This window comes from Pristis pectinata, chromosome 25 (assembly GCF_009764475.1).
Source record: "Pristis pectinata isolate sPriPec2 chromosome 25, sPriPec2.1.pri, whole genome shotgun sequence".
NCBI classification, from domain to species: Eukaryota; Metazoa; Chordata; class Chondrichthyes; order Rhinopristiformes; family Pristidae; genus Pristis; species Pristis pectinata.
Genome location: NC_067429.1, coordinates 29,433,259 through 29,454,008, shown reverse-complemented (window position 1 = coordinate 29,454,008; position 20,750 = coordinate 29,433,259). Strand labels below are relative to the sequence as shown.

General features: G+C 40.4%; 1 protein-coding gene across 5 annotated transcripts in view; it reads right to left on the bottom strand.

Annotated features, from left to right (window-relative positions):
* The window catches only part of tanc2a (tetratricopeptide repeat, ankyrin repeat and coiled-coil containing 2a), a 591,670-nt gene that overhangs the window by 326,162 nt on the left and 244,758 nt on the right, over positions 1–20,750 (bottom strand). For all 5 annotated transcript variants that reach the window (XM_052038520.1, XM_052038521.1, XM_052038522.1 and 2 more), the window contains one exon: positions 12,144–12,215. In XM_052038520.1, the coding sequence (XP_051894480.1) occupies positions 12,144–12,215 (72 nt within the window). The remainder of the gene's footprint in view (positions 1–12,143; positions 12,216–20,750) is intronic.

Genomic DNA, 20,750 nt, shown 5'->3' with positions numbered 1-20,750 from the left:
TCTGAACAGTTTTCAGTTTTATCCCATTTCTGCTTTCTCTCCTCAAGTGCTTAAGAAGATTACTTCACACAGAAGAAGCTTTAATCTAACATTGCCAAAATGGAATCTATTAATACCTGCTCTGTTGATTTATTATCATGGATGTCCACCATGTTACTCCAAGAGATGACGATGAACATCAGACAGTGTGCTCTGTGGGATCTGCAACCCTTACTGTATTAAGATATTCAATATTAAAACAATGGTATACACATCTTTGTCTGCAGAACAAACATTTTGGTACTAGTATTAGTTTATTATTGTCACTTGTATCAAGGTACAGTGAAAAACTTGTCTTGCATACCGCTCGTACTAATCAATTCATTACACAGTTCATCGAGGTAGTACAGGGTAAAAACAATAATGGAATAGAGTGAAGTGTCACAGCTACAGGGAAGTGCAGTGCAGGTAGACATTAAGGTGCAAGGTCACAACAAGGTAGTAATATTTGTAGTAGTATTTGCTAAGTAGTATTATGGCGGCATTGGAATTGGAGTCAACTACATTGAACAAAAATGATGATGGAAAAATTAAACATCTTTGCATTACAGACCATCATTCATTGAGAAAAATATTTCACAGATGAGTAGTATTAGATTGTATGCATACTGTAAAATCTTGGGTAAAATCTGACTGAACTGACAGCTTAATTTGCCAAGTTTAAGATGAGAAGGGATTGTTTTCTACCTGCAGCAAGAAATATTACAAAGCAGGCAGAGTTCAATATTATGCTTTTAATTTATCCAAAGCTTTATGAACTACTGATTTTGTATTAAAAAGAAAATTTTAAACAGATTAACAAACTTTATGCAAAGCACCTCAATAGATCCTCTCCACAGTTTATTGGCTAGTTAAACATGATCTGTACTAAGCCAGCTGTTCTCAATCAAGTCACTGAATGAGTACTATCTTTGGAGGCAGCAACTCAGAAGAAATGGAAAAGTACTGTGTGCAATTCTGGTTGCCCCAGTACTGGAAGGATGTGGCGGCTTTGGAAAGGAAACAGAAGAGGTTTACCAGGATGCTGCCCTGATTAAAGGATATGAGCGATAAGGAGAGGTTGGACAAACTTGCATTGTTTTCTCCAGAGCATCAGAGGCTGAGAAGAGACCTGATAGAAGGTTATAAATCTATGAGAGGCATAGAAAGGGTATACAGTCAGAATCTTCCCCCCCCCCCACCCCCAGAGTAGAAATGTCAAATACTAGAGGACATGAACTTAAGGTGAGAGGGGGAAAGTTTAAAGGAGATGTGTGGAACAAGTATTTTTTTGTTTTACAGAGAACGGTAGGTGCCTGGAACAGGCTGCCAGGAGTAGTGGTGGCATTTAAGAGGCTTTTAGATAGACACATGAATATGCAGGGAATAGAGGGATATGGATCATGGGCAGGCAGAAGGGGTTTAGTTTAATTTGGGATCATGTTCAGCACAGACATCATGGGCCAAAGGGCCTGTTTCTGTACTGTGCTCTTCTACGTTCTGTCACGACACTGTGACACTTTCGGTATTGCCATTGCCCAATGAAGGTGGGTCAGTGCTTGAGCCAGATATCTTTCATGCTCAGAAAATCAATATCTCACCCATAACCAATATTTTTCCAACTTGCATCAAAGCAGATCAGATTGACCCACCCCTTCATTCCACCATATAATTAAATAAACATTAACTTGATATGATGGTAGGGCAAGTAACGTAATTTACCATGCATGGTATCCAATAGCTCCAATATATGCGGTACAAAATGCTAAGAATAAGATTTATTCCGTTCAGCTGTTAATGTGAATAGTTCCAGGAGTGGAGAAACAGCTGAATGGAGTCTTGCCAACTTGCTATAACACAGCAGGATCAGCATTAATGGAGAGTATGGGAACCAATCAGTCCCCACGCTACTCTATTTGACATAAAATCCACACAGTTAAGTGTCAAGAGAAATTTTATCGCGGGGGATAAAAAAGGCTGTACATAACTGCATTAAAAGTTTTTTGAAAAATTAAGCTGGAAGGATTTGTATAACTCTATGAAGTTTAGTAAAAATTAGACACCATGATAAATTAGAAAATAGTGATTGACAAGATGTTTTAAAAATTTGAAAGAGTAAGGATTTGAGTGATTAGTGTATATTTCAGCAAAGGGATGAAGGAAAATGTGTGAAACAGCAGAGTGCATGCAGTATTAAAAAGTTTGACCGATCGAAATCATAAAAATGAAACAAAAATAGACCAGAAAAACGAACAGCAAGGATCACCTACCAAATGGTAAATCTTTCAATAAGCTTCCCTGGAGTGAAGGAAATATGAGAATACCCCCCCCCCCAAAACACTGACATATACATGCCTTATATTTGATATAAAACTGATTGAGGTCAAAAAAAAAATCGTACAGCAACAGGAAACTGAGATCTGTAACAATGAACAGGACACAAGAACTCCATCTTAAAATCAGAATCAGATTTATTATCACTAATTTAGATGACGTGAACTTTGTTGTTTTGCAGCAGCAGGTACAGCGCAAAGACATAAAATTACTATAAATTACGAAAATAAATAAATAGTGCAAACAAAAAAGTAGTATTCATGGACCATTCAGAAATCTGATGGTGGAGGAGAAGCTGTTTTTGAATCGTTGAGTGTAGGTCTTCAAGGTCCTGTACCTCCTCCCCGAGGTAGTAAGAAGAAGAGGGCATGTCCCGGATGGTGAGGGTCCCAAGTGATGGATGCCACCTTCTTGAGGCACTGCTTCTTGAAGATGTCCTCAATGGTGGGGAGGGTTGTGCCTGTGATGGAGCTGGCTGAGTCTACAACCTTCTGCAGCCTCTTGCGATCCTGCACGTTGGAGCCTCCATACCAAGTTGTGATGCAACCTGTCAGAATGCTCTCCACTGTACATCAATAGAAATTTGTAAGTCTTTGGTGACGTACCAAATCTCCTCAAACTCCTAACAAAGTAGAGCCACTGGCATGTCTTCTTCACAATTGCATCAATGTGTTGGGCCCAGGATAGATCATCCAAGATGTTGACGCCCAGGAACTTGAAGCTGCTCACCCTTTCCACCGCTGATCCCTCAATGAGGACTGGTGTGAGTTCTCCTGACTTCCCCTTCCTGAAGTTCACAATAAATTCTGTTGCAGAGGGAGGTACAGAGGCCCAGGTTTCGAAGCTTGGTGATTTGTACTGAGGCGATGATAGCAGCAGAGTGGAGAGCCAGTGAGACTGTGTCTGCTGTAGATTTGTTCTGGCTGTAGGCTAATTGCAGCAGGTTCAGGTCCTTGCTCAGGCAGGTGTGAATGCTAGCCATAACCAACCTCTTGAAGCATTTCATTACAGTAGACATGAGTGCTACCGGGCAATAGCGTCGAGGCAGCTCACCCTGCTCATTTTGGGCACAGGTATGATTGCTGCCCTTTTGAAGCAGATGGGAACCTCAGACTGCTGCAGTAAGAGATTGAAAATGTCCTTGAACACTCCAGCCAAAGTCAAGTTTACTGTCATATACACAAGTACATGTACATAGAGGTGCAATGAAAAACTTACTTGCAGCAGCATCACAGGGACAAAGCATCATATAAGCAGTATTCACAAGAAAAACATAAATTATACACAATTTTTTACAAGAAAGAACACAACGAAAAACAACAAAGTCCATTTTGGTGCAAAGTGGTCATAGTGTTGCTAATCTCTGGCGATTAGCGTTGTGCTGGTTGGTTCAAGAACTGAATGGTTGAAGTGAAGCAGCTGTTCTTGAACCTGGTGGTGTGGGACTTCAGGCTTCTGTACCTCCTGCCTGACGGTAGACACAAGAAGATGGCATGGTCCAGATGGTGGGGATCTTTGATGATGGATGTTGCCTTCTTCAAGTAATATCTCCTGTAGATATTACTATGGTGGGGAGGGATGTACCCATGATGTATTGGGCAGAGTCCACTACCCTCTGCAGCTTATTACGTTCCTGTGCATTGAATTGCCGTCCCAGACCAAGTGACCAGTGAGAACACTTTCAATTTCAACAATACATCTGTAGAAGTTTGTTAGAGTATTCAGTAACAAGCCGAACCTTCTTAATCTCCTAAGAAAGTAAAGACACTGGCACACTTTCCAGTTGGTCAGCATAGGTTTTCAGTACCCAGCCAGGTACACCTTCGAGCCTGGTGCCTTGCAAAGGTTCACCCTCTTGAAGGATGTTCTGACATCGGCCTCCAAAACAGAGATACTGTGGGGATTCGCACAGGAATAGTGTTATTTTCCCTTTCAAAGCGTGCATAAAAGGCATTGAGCTTGTCAGGGAATGAAACATTACTGCCATTTACACTATTAGGTTTTGCCTTATGTGAAAGCTAATTTACAGTAATTAGCTGCAAATTAAGTAATGGCAATGCAAACCAAAAAAATTCAGCAGAGAGTGGTCAAAGTTTTTTTATAACTCAAGGACATCCAGGTGTGCAGCCAAATAAAAGGCAAGGTGGTAGTTAGAGAATGAGCTTGCGAGAGGCATGAGAGAACAACCATTCAAGAATTTAAGGTAGTAGAATGTTCATGGTCCCAGGAGGCACCAAGTAGATGAAGTGAAGTCAAAGTACCATACCCGTGGCAATGTTGCAAATCATAAAGTGCACATAGGATTGTTACTCCTTCTACTGATGAATATGTATGCTGGAGAAACTGATTGCTACCCCTTCCCCCTCATTCACAGGATGGAGTGGGATTATCATCAAGTGTAATTAAAAGAGAGCTGAAATGTTTAAATCACGTTAATATACAGATTCATGTACCATACACAACTTGCAAAATTGAAAAAAACTGAGGCAATGACTTCCATTGGAAGCAGTAACATATGCAATGCCAGGATTTCCAGTTGTGAAAATGTAAAAGGATCACTCATTTAGCTTGTCGCTAAACCACGTAAATAACTCTCAAACTGAAATTAGACACAAAGTTTTACAATATCCTTAAAGGACATGACCATGAAACCTTATTACTATTGATATAAAAACAGAAAATGTTGGAAATGTGTGAAGTCTGTTTCTCCCTCCACAAATGCTGCCTCCACCATGTTCTAATTTTATTGATGATTTTCACCATCTGTTTTTTTTAAGTTTTCTATGACTGCTAATGCTGCTTCACTATTTTTAGTTTTAAATATCACAAGAATCAACAGCATACAGCAACCCTCACGTTACAGCCTTTCAGGTAATGGAAATTCACCCCTGCAGAATCCCTAATCACTACCCAAAAATTTGAGATACAGAATACAATTCACTCTCATGGAATTTGCATGAAAAGAAAGTAAATAAATACAACTTTTTTTCCAACTCCCATTTCTTGACGCAAGTGTAGATGACATGGCTTTGTGTAATGGAAAATTGCAATAGGGACCGTTTTCTAGGGACGCAACCCCCCTTCCCCACATAATGAGGGGATTGTCTGTACTTAGTTTCTGGTATGTGTCACATTAAGTGCATTGAAAGGAAAAACTGGTAATTAATTTTAATGTTACATTCTAATCCTCTGCCATTTATTTAAACCCAATGTGAAACATGCTACTTGGACAGCCAATGCAAATTTTCAGTTTCTGTTTCGATATATCTATCAATGTTTTTTTTAAAATACAGAGTGGTGATGACCTAGAGCATAGAAAGCAGTATCAATTTGAGCTTTCAAAAGAAAATGGATTGCCACTCAAGAAAATAAAACATGCTTGGCCACAGGAGTAATAGTACTGATTAGATTGCTCTACAGAGAGCAGGATGGACCCTATGCAACCCGTGTCATAACAATTGCATGAAATTGTAATAGATATTAACATGTGAAGATCAAAAACAAATATCAACATATCTAAAACAAAACTGCTAAAGGTACTCATTGGGTTGAGCAACATCCATGGAGGCAAAGGGATAGAGCCTTGACCCAAAATATCAACTATCCCTTTGCCTCCACAGATACTGCTCGACCCGCTGAGTTCCTCCAACAGTTTGATTTTTGCTTCACATTCCAGCATCTGCAGTCTCTTTTGTCTCTATCAATGTTACTAACTTAATTTAAACAAGAATGGAAGAGAAATTTCTGACTCATTTGCTGAGATTCTACAACAGGTTACACCTCCAAGACTACTTCATTGGAGGTGATGCTCTTTAGATGGTTTTGAGGGAAACTTCTCATGTTGTACAAAAGCAGTTAATTTGTTGATGCAATATCATAAAGGCTTCCGCTGCTGCTGTTTTATCATTACAGTTCGATATTACGTTTACTCAATTCCGATGGAAGGTCTTCAACCTGAAACTCTGACCCTGTTTCTCTCTCCATAGATGGTGCCTGGCCAACTGAGTGTTTCCAGGATATTGATTTTACATTAAAGAATTCAACGGGTGATTTACTTAATATTGAACTTAACAATTTTAGGTTACCATTCCATTATGTGAAACACACAAAAGGGACTGGACAGGGATTGTTTCCCCTGGCTGTAGTGTCTAGAAATGGGGAATAGTTTTGTTTTTAACCCACGGGAGGCTTAATCTTTGGAATTTTCCAACTAAAAGGGCTGTAGATGTGCAGTCATTCAGCCTAGATTTTTAACTGTTAAATAAATGAGGTTATAGAGGAAAGTGGTACTGAGCTAAAATATCATTGTACTGAACAATGGAGCAGACACAAGGTCAAATGGCCCACACCTGCTTCAATTTACAGAAACAAAATTTCCTGTAAGCATCTAGTATGGGGAGACAAACAGAGTCAACACTTCAGGTCAAGGTCCCTTCATCTGAAGTTGCAGAAGGGCAGGATTCGAAAGAACAGAGTTAACATCTGAGATGCAGTGCAGGCAATAATTGCCAAGGTAACAATTATTTCACAAAGAAATGGCAGTTGGAGACATAATGGAGTGGTTACCCAAAATTGTTAAGTTCAATACTAAGCCCCATGGGCTGCAACATACTCAGACGAGAGACAAGTCGCTGTTCCTACAGCTTATGTTGGACAATGATAGAGGAATGTTAGAGGCTGAAAACAGACCTTAGACTGGGAATGGGCCGAAAAATTAAAGTGACAGGCAACTAGAAGCCTGAAGAGAGGTGTTCTGCAAAGTGATCATCCAATTTGCATTTGGTTTCTACAGGTAGGCGAGACCTCATTGTGAGAACCGAATGCGTTATACTAAACGGGAAGAGGTGCAGAAGAATTGCTACCACACCTGGAAGGATCGTTTGGGTCCCTGGATGGTGGAAAGTAAAGAGGCAAAGGGCAGTTTTTTTAAAATCTCCTGTGGTTTCATGGCAAAGCATCATGAGAAGGGGAGCGGTCATTGAAGATGGAAGAGTGGACCAGGGAGTTGCGGAGGAAAGGATCCCTTCAGAATTCCAAAAGGGGAGAGGAGAGAAAGGCGTCTGCTGGTGAAATCCCATTGGAAGTGGCCAAAATTATGGAAGATGGTCCATTGAATATGGAGGCTGGTGCAGTGGAAATTGAAGATATGGGAAATCCTATCCTGATTCTGGCTGGGGAGAGAGGAAGTGAAAGCAGGACTATAGGAAATAGAGGAAACAAGGTTGAGAGCCTTGTCAACCATGGAAGAGGCAAAGCCACTCTTAAGGAAAAAGGAAGGCAGCTGAAAAGGCACCAGAGTGGCAAGTCTCATCATCAGAATAGATAATGACAGTGGCAGAGAAAAAGTAGGAAAGGACGGGAGTCCTTACAGGAAGCAAAGTGGGAGGAGATGCAGTGAAGATAGCTGTGGGAGTTGATGGACTTATAATGGAGATTGGTTGCCAACCTATCCCTTGAGATTGTAGGTACAGATGTCAAGAAAGAGTCAGATAAGGGGCCGTGGTGAAATAAGAGCCGGGTAGAACTTGGCAACAAATGAAATGAAATTTGAGTTCAATACAAGTGCAGGAAGCAGCACCAATATAGTTATCAATGCAAAGTTAAAAGAGTTGATGGATGGGGCCTGAATTGAACTGAAACAAGGATTGTTCTATATGTCAGATGGCTCAAGTCCATTCAATTTCCCATGAAAAAGTGACTGGGGTTGAAATTATTCGATGTATTATGTGTTCAGCCAAGTGAAGGAGTGTGGTGGTGGAAGGGAACTAATTAGCCTTCTGTTCAAGGAAAAAGTGAAAGATTCTCAATCTATCCTGGTGTGAGATGGTAGAGGAATTGTACATATCCAAATGCAGTAAGACCTGGACAATATCCTAACATTTGTGCCAGGTAATGACAATATTCAACAAGAGAAAATAGAAACAGTCAAAGTAGCGGAACAGATCACAGGTGTCGGGGATGTAAGTGAGAGGGACGGGATAATGTAAGAAAGAACAGAGGCATTGTAGGAAGAAATTAGTCTGGTGGAGCAATCATGGTTCAATGAAGAAGACATGCCAGGAGCAGGAACAGGCATATCTCAGTGAAGCTACAAACAAGAATAGGTGTCTCCCCCAGCATTGCATGGCATTACCATCACTGAATCCCCCACTAAGAATATCCAGGGGGTTACTATTGACTGGAAACAGACTGAAGTAGCCATATACACAATGTAGCTACAAGACCAGGTCAGAGGCTAGGAATCCTGTGGCAAGTAACTTATCGCCTAACTCTGCAAAGCCATCTACAAGGCTCAAGTCATTACATTTGTTGCCAAGTTCTACCCGGCTCTTATTTCACCACGGCCCCTTATCTGACTCTTTCTTGACATCTGTACCTACAATCTCAAGGGATAGGTTGGCAACCAATCTCCATTATAAGTCCACCAACTCCCACTTGCCTGGATGACTGCAGCTTTATCAACACTCAAGAAGCCTGATACCACACAGGACATAGCAGCCTGCTTGATAGGCACCCAATACACAACCATTCACTCACTCCACCACCGACACAAGGTAGCTGCAGCTTGTATCATCTACAGGATACACTGCAGCAACTTATTCAAGATTCCTCAGCCAGCACCTTCCAAACTCACGACATCAACCAGCCAGAAGGACAAGGGCTGAAAAAGCATGGGATCATCACCATCTGGAAGTTGCCCTCCAAGCCACACGCCATCCTGACATGGAAATATATCGCTGTTCCTTCACCGTCGCAGAGTCAAAATATGGAACCCCGTCCCTAACAGCACTGTGGGTACACCCACATCTCAAGGGCTCCAATGGTTCAAGGCAGCAGCTCACCACCACCTTCCCAAAGGCAATTTGGGATAGGCAATTAAATGCTGCCTCAGTCTGCAAAGTCCACATCCCTTGAATGAATAAAAAATATAGCAGGCTGAAACACTGATCTACCAGAACAGTCCTGATTGTGGATTTGAGAGAGGAAGTAGAAGCAGGAGTGTTCTGGTAGCAGAAGTTCTGCTTGTGGAGACTGTAGAGGGTAGATCTCCTAAGGAAATAAAGTCAGTGACTGTTTTGAGACAATGACCAATGGTATGGTCCTAGTCTTGTGGGAGGTGGGAGGTGTTGTCTAAGCAGTTATATTTCTTACATTCTTATGTAATACATTTCTTCATCTATGCAGCATCATGAGTGATGTAGCACTGTGAATTTAATATTTAACAATCAGATGGCATTTACAGCACTGAGTAACCAGTGTATGTCATGGCTATTAGTGGGTTACTGAGCTTCTCTGAGTCACATCCAGAGGCACAGTGGTCATGATTTTCATCACACACCAATTCCAAGAACAATGCACCAGCGCCAGCCAATACATGGCTTTTTTCCAAACTAAATCCCATCAATCAGGAGGGATTATGGAACTTCTTCCTCAAATTCAACTGCCCACAGAAATTTGTCTCCACCTTATGCTTGCTCCATGATATAACATGCAAGCCATGATAAGGACCAATCTCAGTGAAGACTGGTTGTCAAACAAGGTTGCTTCATTGCCCCAATACTCTTCTCAATTTTTCTCGCCACAATTTTACATCCCACGTCCAACAAACTTCCCATGGGACTGGAGCTGATTTTTACAATTATTGGGAAGCTGTTCACCCTAGAATCTCAGTATTGAGCTGCGTATGCAGATGACCTTTGTATTTGTGGACACCTGGAGGTTGAGCTAAAAGCCCTCGCTGATAATTTCATTGAAGTATAAATAGGATGGGCCTTGCACTCAACATTTGCAAAACTACAAAACTCTACCAACCAATTCCCACTGAACAATGGGGCATGATAGAAGAAACAAAGGTCAGACAGGAGTAAGTCAATTGTGTATGTATAATATCTTGTTAAAAGGATGGAGAAGGGATGTCGTGGGAGGGATAATGAATGTAGAATGAGTGACACAGAGGAGAAAATGAATTAAAAAGGTCAAACACGAGGATCAACTTTCCAAAAACATTTTTTTAATCATTGAAGAATATCCCATTTGTACCCCACTAACATTTATTACATTTGTCAAAAGGTAACAACCCCTTTTCTAACCTCTATGTCTTTATTTCAATCAGGAGATAAAGTAAGACATGTGCAGAAATCTTACCAATGGCTTCTTTACAGACAATGTGACATTCAGTTTTAGTCACTGGCCACACTGTACAACAAGTCAATGCAATTTTTAAAAGCTCCACCAATGTGAAGGCCGAGTGCTGCCGCTGAGCTCTCCATGGAATCCAACAGCAGGGCAGGAGCTTGCTTAAATTCCCCAGCATTTACACCTCCGTTCATGGATCCTGCACCAGGTCAGACCCAGAGCTGCATTAACTAGCCATTCATTTGAATGGGGATTGTTTAGCTGCTGAGAATAAAGGGATTTTTTTTTATATTATTTGCATTTCTTTAATGTTTTCATTATTTAAAAAGTATTTTATTTCTTGACAGTCCCAGTAAAAATTATTACATTTAAGTATTTAAGAAAAATTAGTTGTGATTAATCAACAATTAAAGGGAGTCATGATTTTTTTTTACACAGATTAAACAATAACACTTGAATGGCCCAAAGAAAAAAAATGACCACAAACAATATAATTTTAAAATTCTCCAAGTTCAAACCCCTCTGTGATCTTGCAGCTCTAACCTCAACTAGTGTTAAAACCCTCAAAGCTCTGCATTCCTCCAATTCCTGGCCTGAATGTTGGTGACTGACCATGTGGCATCTTTTCAAATACCTTGGTAACAGTTGCTGCTGAACTAATGCAATAGAATGAGGTTTTTTTTTTGGCTTAGATATAGCAAAGGAAATGGAATGAAAAGAAAGGTGGTAAGTTCCCTTCTTCATTTTGATAAGGTTCCAGAGCTCATTCACCTGCATCCCTTCACCCAACATCTTTTCCCTCTCAAATCAGCCCCACTCCAAATCTGTCATTCTACCACCCAATCTTATTTCCCACAACTCATCTCGCACTCTTTTACTCCCTCCTCAACTAATTCCCTCACCCCCTCTCACTTCCTCCTCAAAAAATCTTCTCTCTCTCTCTCACACACACACACACACACACAGGTGCTCCTGACATCTCTCAGATCCAGTGGCAGCAAAAGTCACGGCCTTTATATTCAATCCTGTAGAGTAGCAGGGAAAAGGAAAGGTCTGAGGAAAGAGAGGGAATACCTTCCCCCATCCCCCTTAAGGACCTGACCTGAGATTGTCCCACCTCTCCTCAATGAATAGTGCCATAGTCAGGAGAGTAGTAAACCATACTCGATCTGAGAGTGCCAAGTACTGAGCGAAGGCACTGGCCCTGGCCCAGAAGACAGCCATGAAAGCCAATTTGGAATTTTCTTTTTGTATAATTTCAGTTACATATGCATTTAGCATGTGGAAGGAATTAACACATGAATTTGCATTTGCATTTAATAATGTGCATATACAGAGATTGAATGGTAGCCCTAATTTTTAACTTTTGTTTACTTTTTTTAAAAAAAAGTTTTCATATGTTACTGAATGATAGAGACAAAAGAAATATTTTGGAACGTTAGCAAACAGTTGTGCTGCAAGCAAGACTCTCCTATCTGCCAAGGGTTTCTGGAGAGGATTCATGGGTAGGTTGTTTGAGGTCCTGTCAGTCTTTCTCAATGGTCATCTAAAACCCATCTTCCCTATTTGGCATTTAATTTCTGGCTCTGCTCTGATTAGCTTAATTCACTGCTCTTTGCACAGTGCCCTTATTGTAATTAATGCAAGTTTCCTACCTTGTCCAAACCGGTTCTGACGAGAATCTATGTTTGTCTGCCTCCGATCTGATTGTTCCTCGTTCCCACTGTCTAAAGAACACAGATAGTAGAATGTCAATGTGGAAGAGACTTTGTGTGTACTGCAATAGGTCAGGGAATCAACATGGGAAGTGTCTTGTCAATAAGAGCTAAGATCCGAATACGTAATCCAAAAAGATGACTATTTACACAGTTAATTAAATAGCTTTCACAATTAGCATTAGTTATCTGAATCAATATGCATTATTGACATTAAGTATGTGTGCACTAAAAACACGTCACCAGTATTCAACAAGTTTTCATTATGAAACTGAAATTCATTACCAGTTTTCAATCTATTAAGCACCAAATTTTCTTTAAAACTGTCATCACACACACATATTTTGCATCATTTATTTTAAAACACAGTTCCATCTTGGGTACGATTAATCAAATTAACATGTCCACTTTTTATTTTAATCAGTGATTAGACTGGAACAGTAGATGCAAAAGCCTTAATTCAATCTCAACACAAACATACACGCAGGGGTCATCAGGTGGAAGTGTCTGCCTGAGAATCAAAATAAATTGTATTTTATACACTTTGGATACAATGACAGTGTGTCATGTGTGACTGACAGTTCACTGGATGTCACTATGACCATTTTTGGTGAGTCTGGCAGCCAGGTAGCTATCTTGGACCTCACCTGGCCGCATACATAAGCTTGAGAAAGAGCATCCTCTTGGTATATCCACATTACAACAGTACTGAGCTATTCAGTTTACTAGTGTATTGTGCCCCCAATACCTGGTCTATTCATACCTTATCTGCTTTCTATTGATGTTCTCAGCCACTACTGCATTTTCACTGATTTGCATCCATCATTTGTCCCCTTATCTTTGGTGTTTCCTGGCTGAAGTTTAGATGCATCTTTCAAAGTATTGTTGTGGATTCCTATTAACCCAGCACTTGTCAACTGAATCAACATTCCCGACTGTCCATGTACATTTGGCCAATTATCCCAGAATGCCTCAGTCATATCACATTTGGGGATTATATCCAATACCTGTCTTCAAAGAAATAACTACCACAGCATTTTATAACTTTTAGAAACCATTTTTGCAGTTTATTTGTAAAATTCCATAACCAAGGGATAAGGTAGCATAGTAACAGCAGCCAGAGTGCTGATCTATGCTTCAGAGAAGTGAGTTTGAATACAATCATGGCAGCTGGGGAACTTGAATTCAAGTAATTTATTAATTCTGGACTGTTGTTCTTCATATAACAGAAAGCATAAAAATGGTGAAAATTTATATGAACATAAGAGAGCAAAACAAAAAAGCTATTTAATCTCTGCTCCGCTATTCAATGACAACATGACTGATCTTCTACTGCAGTGCCACTTTCCTGAACTAATCCTAATAGGCTTCAATTCCCCCATTATCCAAAAAATATTGATCTTTATCTTTAATATAATCAGTGACCGATCCACTGCAGCCCTCATGGAAAAAGAATCCTGAAGATTCATTACCCACTCTGTAAAGAGATTTCTTCTCATCTCAGTCCCAAATGGCCAGTCCCATATTTTGAGTATATAACCCATAGATCCTCAGCCAGGGAATACCCCTTGCTATCCTGTCAAGCCCTGTAAGAAATGTGTGTTTTAAAATCAATGGTTCACTGATATCCTCCAGAGAAGGAAATGGGCAATCCTCACTGAAGTCAGCCCAATGGATAAATTCAGACACCCCACTGTGATTCATTTTTAACTGTCTCCCCAGTTCAGAAGCAATTAGGGAAGGACAATAAATTCTGGCATTGCCAACAACATCCACATTCAGTGAACATTTTTTTTAATAAAAGGTGGTCTGATAACTCAAGGCTGAGTTGTGAATAGTACATCTTTTATGCTTCATGCTTTAACTGAATAAGAACTGGTCTGGTAATTTTCAAGCATTCCTAATGTAATAACAAACTAAAAGTTCACCTGCCATTGTAAAATGTTTATTTTTACAATAATTATGTCTCAAAGTTTTTTTTTGCTGACAGGGCAAAGGGTTTAGACAAGGATTGCACTCTGGACAGATCAGGAGAAATATAATATGCGACAAAGGCAACGAATGGAATTATAAGCACGTGCTGTTTTCCTTTGGACTTGTAGCAATTATATCCAGTATAAAAAAGACATAAATCTGAGAGTTACACACTTTCAAGATAGAATAACATTGATATGAAATCAAGGTGTTGGTAATCTAAAAGGAAATTTTTGTGTCATCTGCAAACTTACTAATCATGCCACCTACATTCTCATCTAAATCATTAATATACGTGACAAACAACAGATGACCCAGCGCGGATCTCTGCTGCAGACCACTGGTCACAGGCCTCCAATCTGAAAAACAATCCTCTACCATGGCCCTCTGCCTCCTACAACCAAGTCAATATTGTATCCAATTGGCTAGGATCCCAGGTGTTCCAACCTACCGGACCAGCCTGCCATCTGGGACCCCTGTCAAATTCCTTGCCAAAGTCCATGTAGACAACAGCCACTGTCCCGTCCTCACCAATCCTCTTGGTCACCTCTTCAAAACACTCAGATTCATGAAACATCTTCCCACACACAAATCCAGGCTGACTATCCTGAATCAGTCCATGCCTTTCCCATCTAAAGGCATTCCAGTTAATATTAGGGAAGTTAAAATCACCTACTATTACAACCCGAGTATTACTGTACCTATCTGTTATTTCCCTACATAAATGATCTTCTAATTCCCACTGACTATTGGCGGGCCCATAGTATAATCCCATCAAAGTGATTCCCCAGCCCTTTTTTATTTCTAAGTTCTACCCATATGGCCTTTCAACTCCTTGAAGGGCATTTTCAACTCCCATGTTTCCATTGGATTCTCGTGTAATTGGTTCAAAAACTTGTAGCTTCAGGTACAGGCTGTCCCTGAGTTATGAATGCCCAACCTATGGGCATCCCTGCATCATAACGGTAATATCACTGTTTAAAAGTCTGATGCCAGTACATACATTCATTCCTACGAATGACAGAGATAGTTTCCTCTCTCTATTGTCCTTTCTTTTCAGTTTTATGTGCTTTTGATGTCATTCATTACAATACCATGGAGGTATAGTTACCATAATCGAGTTATTTTTGTGCATCTTACGACTTACTGGGCAAAACCGACTTATGGAGATCTGTAATAATGGAACCCATTCATTACCCAGAGACAACCTGCATCTGTTTGCTTCCAGTGGGTTAGTGTTAATTTATTTCAATACCACTATTAAAAAGTGTTTAATTCCCAGCTAAAGTATTAGTGATTCATGAGACAGAGGGCAGGCAGCAAGTGTCCTGATGCAAATGAAGGAGGCAGAGTAGGATTAATTTAAATATTCAGTGAATTTATTAACTTTTCTTGCACTATGTGATTAAAACTTATTTTCCACATTATTGGGAGAACTTTCAACACAAGAATAGAAACCAGGGAAATTATAAAATATATTTCTTATATCTGTTCCCATGATGAACTATTCAAAAAAACCAGGATGATCACAGCTTTGATCCATTGTTTGTGCTGTGACAGTTGATCTTAGTGGACAGTGCGCTCCCTATCAAATCTGGAGTCAGGCAAGGCCAGCCTCTCTCCTCTGTCTTGTTTGTGTGTTGTACTGAGTATTTTACCAAATCCATCAGGAAGGACAGGGATGGGAAGCACAAGTTAAAACTTCAGTGTACATGAGATGATGTTCATGTCTTCTGCTCAGACCCACTGTTGGTCTGCAGGTTGATCAGCATTTGCAAGAAGTTTGAACTGAGTCAATCACAGGAAAAAGCAAGGCCACGTTCTTTACCACCTGGTTCAACCAATTCTTTGTTCCTTTTACCATCAGGTCAAACTATCTGAAAATACTAGAACTGGGGCAGCCAGCCAGAATTAGCTGGAGCAAATAGCCAACGTGAAACAGGTTGGGAAAATGCGATTGGCGTTCCTCAATGGTAGGCAAGCACCTGATCGTCAGGTGTGAGATGCTCACAGTGTCAATATACGTGGTGCAGGTATGGCCTGTACCCACTCCTGAGACACATCAGTCCAGTAAGCCAGCTTTATTTCATCTGGGGATACAAAATGAACTGCATCCATGGGGACTTGATCTACAGGACATCAGAGAAATAGGGAAGCATACCCAAAGTAACCCTTATCCCAATGGCCACCTTTGTGCATAGCTGCATCAAATTGTGCATAGAGCCAGAGTACACAAACACCAAGGGTCACCATGTGCTAAGGTTCTACCTAACCGCAGCACTGCGAAAGGTGGACACAGGCTTATTGTCACACAGTGTTCAATTGGGTTAGAGCGCATCTCACAATATGTCCCTCTTAGAAAAGTTGCTCTGGAAGTCAATCAGGCAGAATGCACCAGCGGAGCTCTAGCAGAAGGAGACAGTGGATCTTCTGGGATGGTTTCATGAACAGATCAAAGTTGTTTGGCAGAATGCCTCATCAGCACAACTCTCAAATAAGCTTCAAGACCTCACTTGACTGTTGGGAAGAAGAGCCCACCATGTCAGACCCTTCATGGACAGCTGGAATCTCAATCCCACTTCACACAGCTCGTGGTGGCTGCGGTGTGGATAAGATGGTCATCCATCTGGACTGTGTGTTTGCCAAGGAGGTCTGGAATGGATGTCGACGTTCATCCCGACCTGCTACGTAATACAGTACTCTGTGCTCCATGGACTGTTCCCAGGGAAGGATAGCGAACAAACATCAACTGGTTCCAGAAGATCATCGACTCAGTGAAAGACACTTTGGTCTGCCTGAAACTTGTTGGTCTTCTAGTTCAAGGCAACATCTACAAATGAAAGGTTGCCAAGGTGCAGGAGTACACACTCATTGAGGTTTGGTGCACAACAAAAGTTCCCTGGAGAAAGTTAACAGTGTAAGGCCCTGATGCCACTGGCAGCAAGGAACTGGGCCCTGTGTAACAGCCACACAAACATTTCACCAATGCACTATTTAGGGATGAAATGTTAGGGATGTTAACACTTTAAAGTTAATGTATTGAATTGCTTGGTACAGTGAATCTCAACCCAAAACGCTAACTGTCCACTTCACTCCACAGGCATGGTAGTGTAGCGGTTAGCGTGACAGTATTACAGCGCCAGTGACCTGGGTTCAATTCTGGCCGCTGTCTGTAAGTACGTTCTCCCCGTGTCTGCGTGGGTTTCCTCCAGGTGCTCCGGTTTCCTCTCACATTGCAAAGACGTACGGGTTAGGAAGTTGTGAACGTGCTATGTTGGCGCCGGAAGCGTGGCGACACTTGCGAGCTGCCCTCAGAACATTCCACGTAAAAGATGCATTTCACTGTGTATTTCGATGTACATGTGACTAATAAAGATACCTTAATCTTAGATACTGCCTGACCTGCTGAGTTCCTCCAGCATCTTGTTTGTTGCTACAGATTCCAGCATCTGTAGTCTCTGGTGTCTCCATATTAAATATAATACTATTGCTTGGTAGAAATTTGCAAGATTTTTCCTATTAAATATAGTAACCTTTGAAACTGGCATAAACCCAAATTAAGTTCACTTTTAATTGTATACTGAAGTGGCAATGAATTTCTATGAACAATAAGCAAAGTCCCAAGTTTCTGCTCAATCCACATAACACGTTGAAGCTAGCAAGCAATAGATGTATAAACAACAGCTCTGCTGGGATGACTGAGAAGTAACAAGTAACAAAAGAAAGTAACAAAATAATATCAAAATTGTTAACTGTAAAGGAGGAATAAATTACATTAAAGTAACATCATACAAATTCCTTCGATGCCAATATGAAAGAAAAGTCTACCATTTAGTGCCATTCACAAAATCAGATCATCCCAAAGCATCTGAATCAATGAGATAGCTTTGAAGTATGGCCACTTTGCATTATGGGAAATGCAGTAGCCAGAGGAGCATAACTACATACCACAAACAACATTGAAACAAATAACTAGATCATCCAGTTCAGGTGTTGGTTGTGGGATAAGTGCGGCTGAGGAACCAGAAGAACAGCCCTGTTCTTTGAATGGTGCCTCGAATCTTTTATGTCCCCTCAAGAACAGATGGGGACCCAGTTTAACATCTCAGAAAGATAACGTCTCCAACTGCATTAGCCTGGTGTAAGTATTCGTGTCCAAGTTTGAACCCGAGACCTTTTGACTCAGAGGCAAGTTTGCTACCTCTGAGCGACAACTGACATCTTAAAACGTGATTCACCATCCAGCCATGCTTGTGGTCTTGCCCTTGCACCAATCCCATAATCAGAAGTAGGCCACTTCTGTAATCAGAATCAAGCCCCAGATTAGATTGCTTCATTTGAAATTTGGTTAAGACAGAAAATAAAATCAATTTAATTTAGAAGTGTAGTTATAAGTACATATCTAACCAGTTTATCAAATTTATGTACTCTGAGAAGAGATACTGGAGGACACAATGAAAATAATTGGTCTAATTCTGCAATTGGTTTCTCATTGACATATTCATCGGTGATTAAAGAATCTTGTGGGAATGTTCATTGCATAGCATGCTATTTTCAGTGGCTTTTGGAAAAGTCAGTGAATTATTTCTTTAAACAGAAACAAAGTTTCCTCAGGAATGGGAAAGAACATCTGCAACTCTCGATACTGACCTCATTAACAGTTTAGCATTTTTGGAATACACTTTAGATTGTATATCTTCCTGTGCACACACAAGTGACAGATTATAAATCATTCATCATTTTAGATTGACAGCACATTTTCAACACTTAGAATGGTGCCTGGAATAAAGAACCTTACTGAAACGTAATCAGTTACCAAGGCTACACCATTCCCTACATAACCCATTCAGAATGCAAAACATTTTCTGTTTTATTCTTGGATGTCACATATTTTCATTTTGTTATAATTAACTTTTTAAAAATGGAAATGACTTTTACAAATTCTATTTCAGAAGTTTTGAAATAGTATTTGTAAAATTCCGTTTTGAAATAATTATGCTTTCAACTTGCTCTTGCAAGATCAGAGAATGTGTTGAATGAGAAACAGCCACAAAATGAAGTTTATAGTTATAACATTTTGGCCTAAAGGCATCCTTCTTGGTGAAGGAAAATGAAATAACTCACTGTATCAGATTATCTGCAGCTTGCAAGATAAGCTACATTCAAAAAATACGGTACAACTTCGGCTTCCATCCTGCTTCAATTCCATTTATTTTCAATCATATCCAATGATATTTAAACCACAAATCTGATTCAAGGAAAAACAACTTACAGTACACCAACTCGAATAGGATCAGTTCTCAAATACAAATTGTTTTCTCCACTCCTCTATTCTACTTATCATCCTGAACAGCACATACAGATACAGTACTCTTCTCAACTTCTGCATGTCAGCTTCGTCTGAATTTGTACCACCTCATCACCCTTATTTTTATTACCATCATAAGACTCTAATGGCAAATACAGAAAAACAAATCAGATAGTTGTCCTATTGCCAAAACCATTACTATTTAGATTTTGTATTGGCAATTCACTTGCAAGATACTGACAGACAGAAAAGAGCATTTCTTCATTAGTATAATGGATAGCAATTAATAATCATTAAGAAAACTGACAATTTATCTTCAATTCCTCAGATGCTTTTTTCAAGCTCCCTTAAGCCTGCAGTGCCTTGAAACTTCATTTTCTAGATACCCCAATGGCTAGCTTCGCTCATTAGATTCTCAAGTCAAGTTTATTGCCATGTACACAAGTACAGTGAGGTACAGGCAGCAGCATCACAGGCAAGTAGGTACAGGCAATACACAGAATATAAATTATACATAAAATTATACACAAGTTATACAAGACAGTGATGAGAGAGAGAGGGAAAAAAAAGACTGCAAAAACAAGACCTTAATGCAAAATAAAAGACAAAATCAGAGACAAGTCCACTGTAGTGCAAAAGGTGGTCCATAGTGTTCCATCGCTGAGGTAGGCTTAGGGTTGTGAAGGTAGGTTCAAGAACTTGGTTGTACGCAAGTACCTGTTCCCAAGCCTGCTGGTGTGGAACTTCAGGATTCTGTACCTCCTGCCTGATGGTAACAGTGAGAAGAGGCCATGGCCCAGATGGTGGGGATCCTTGATGACAGATGCCACCTTCTTGAGGCAGTGCCTCCTGTAGATGCTGCCAATGGTGGGGAGGGCTGTGCTTGCGATAGAAGGGCTGTGTCCACTACTCTCTACAGCCCTTGCATCCCTGTGCATTGGAATTACCGGACCAGGCCATAATGCATCCAGTCAAGATACTTTCAACAGTGCATCTGTAGAAGTTTGTTAGAATATTTGGTGTCATGCCAAATCTCCCTCTCTCTGATCTTCTAAGAAAGTAGAGACACCAGCCACCTTCTTCATGATTGCATCTGTTCTCATATCCTCATGGCCTGCTCCCTCTTAGTTACTCCCAACGTTCTTCTCCTCATTTCATTCTTCAATGTTATAATTTATTCCTCCATTAATGATGGCACCTTTCTTCTCATCAAGATTAAGATGTACAGAGCTAAGAAAGGAAGGATGAACATTTCAATAGCATAC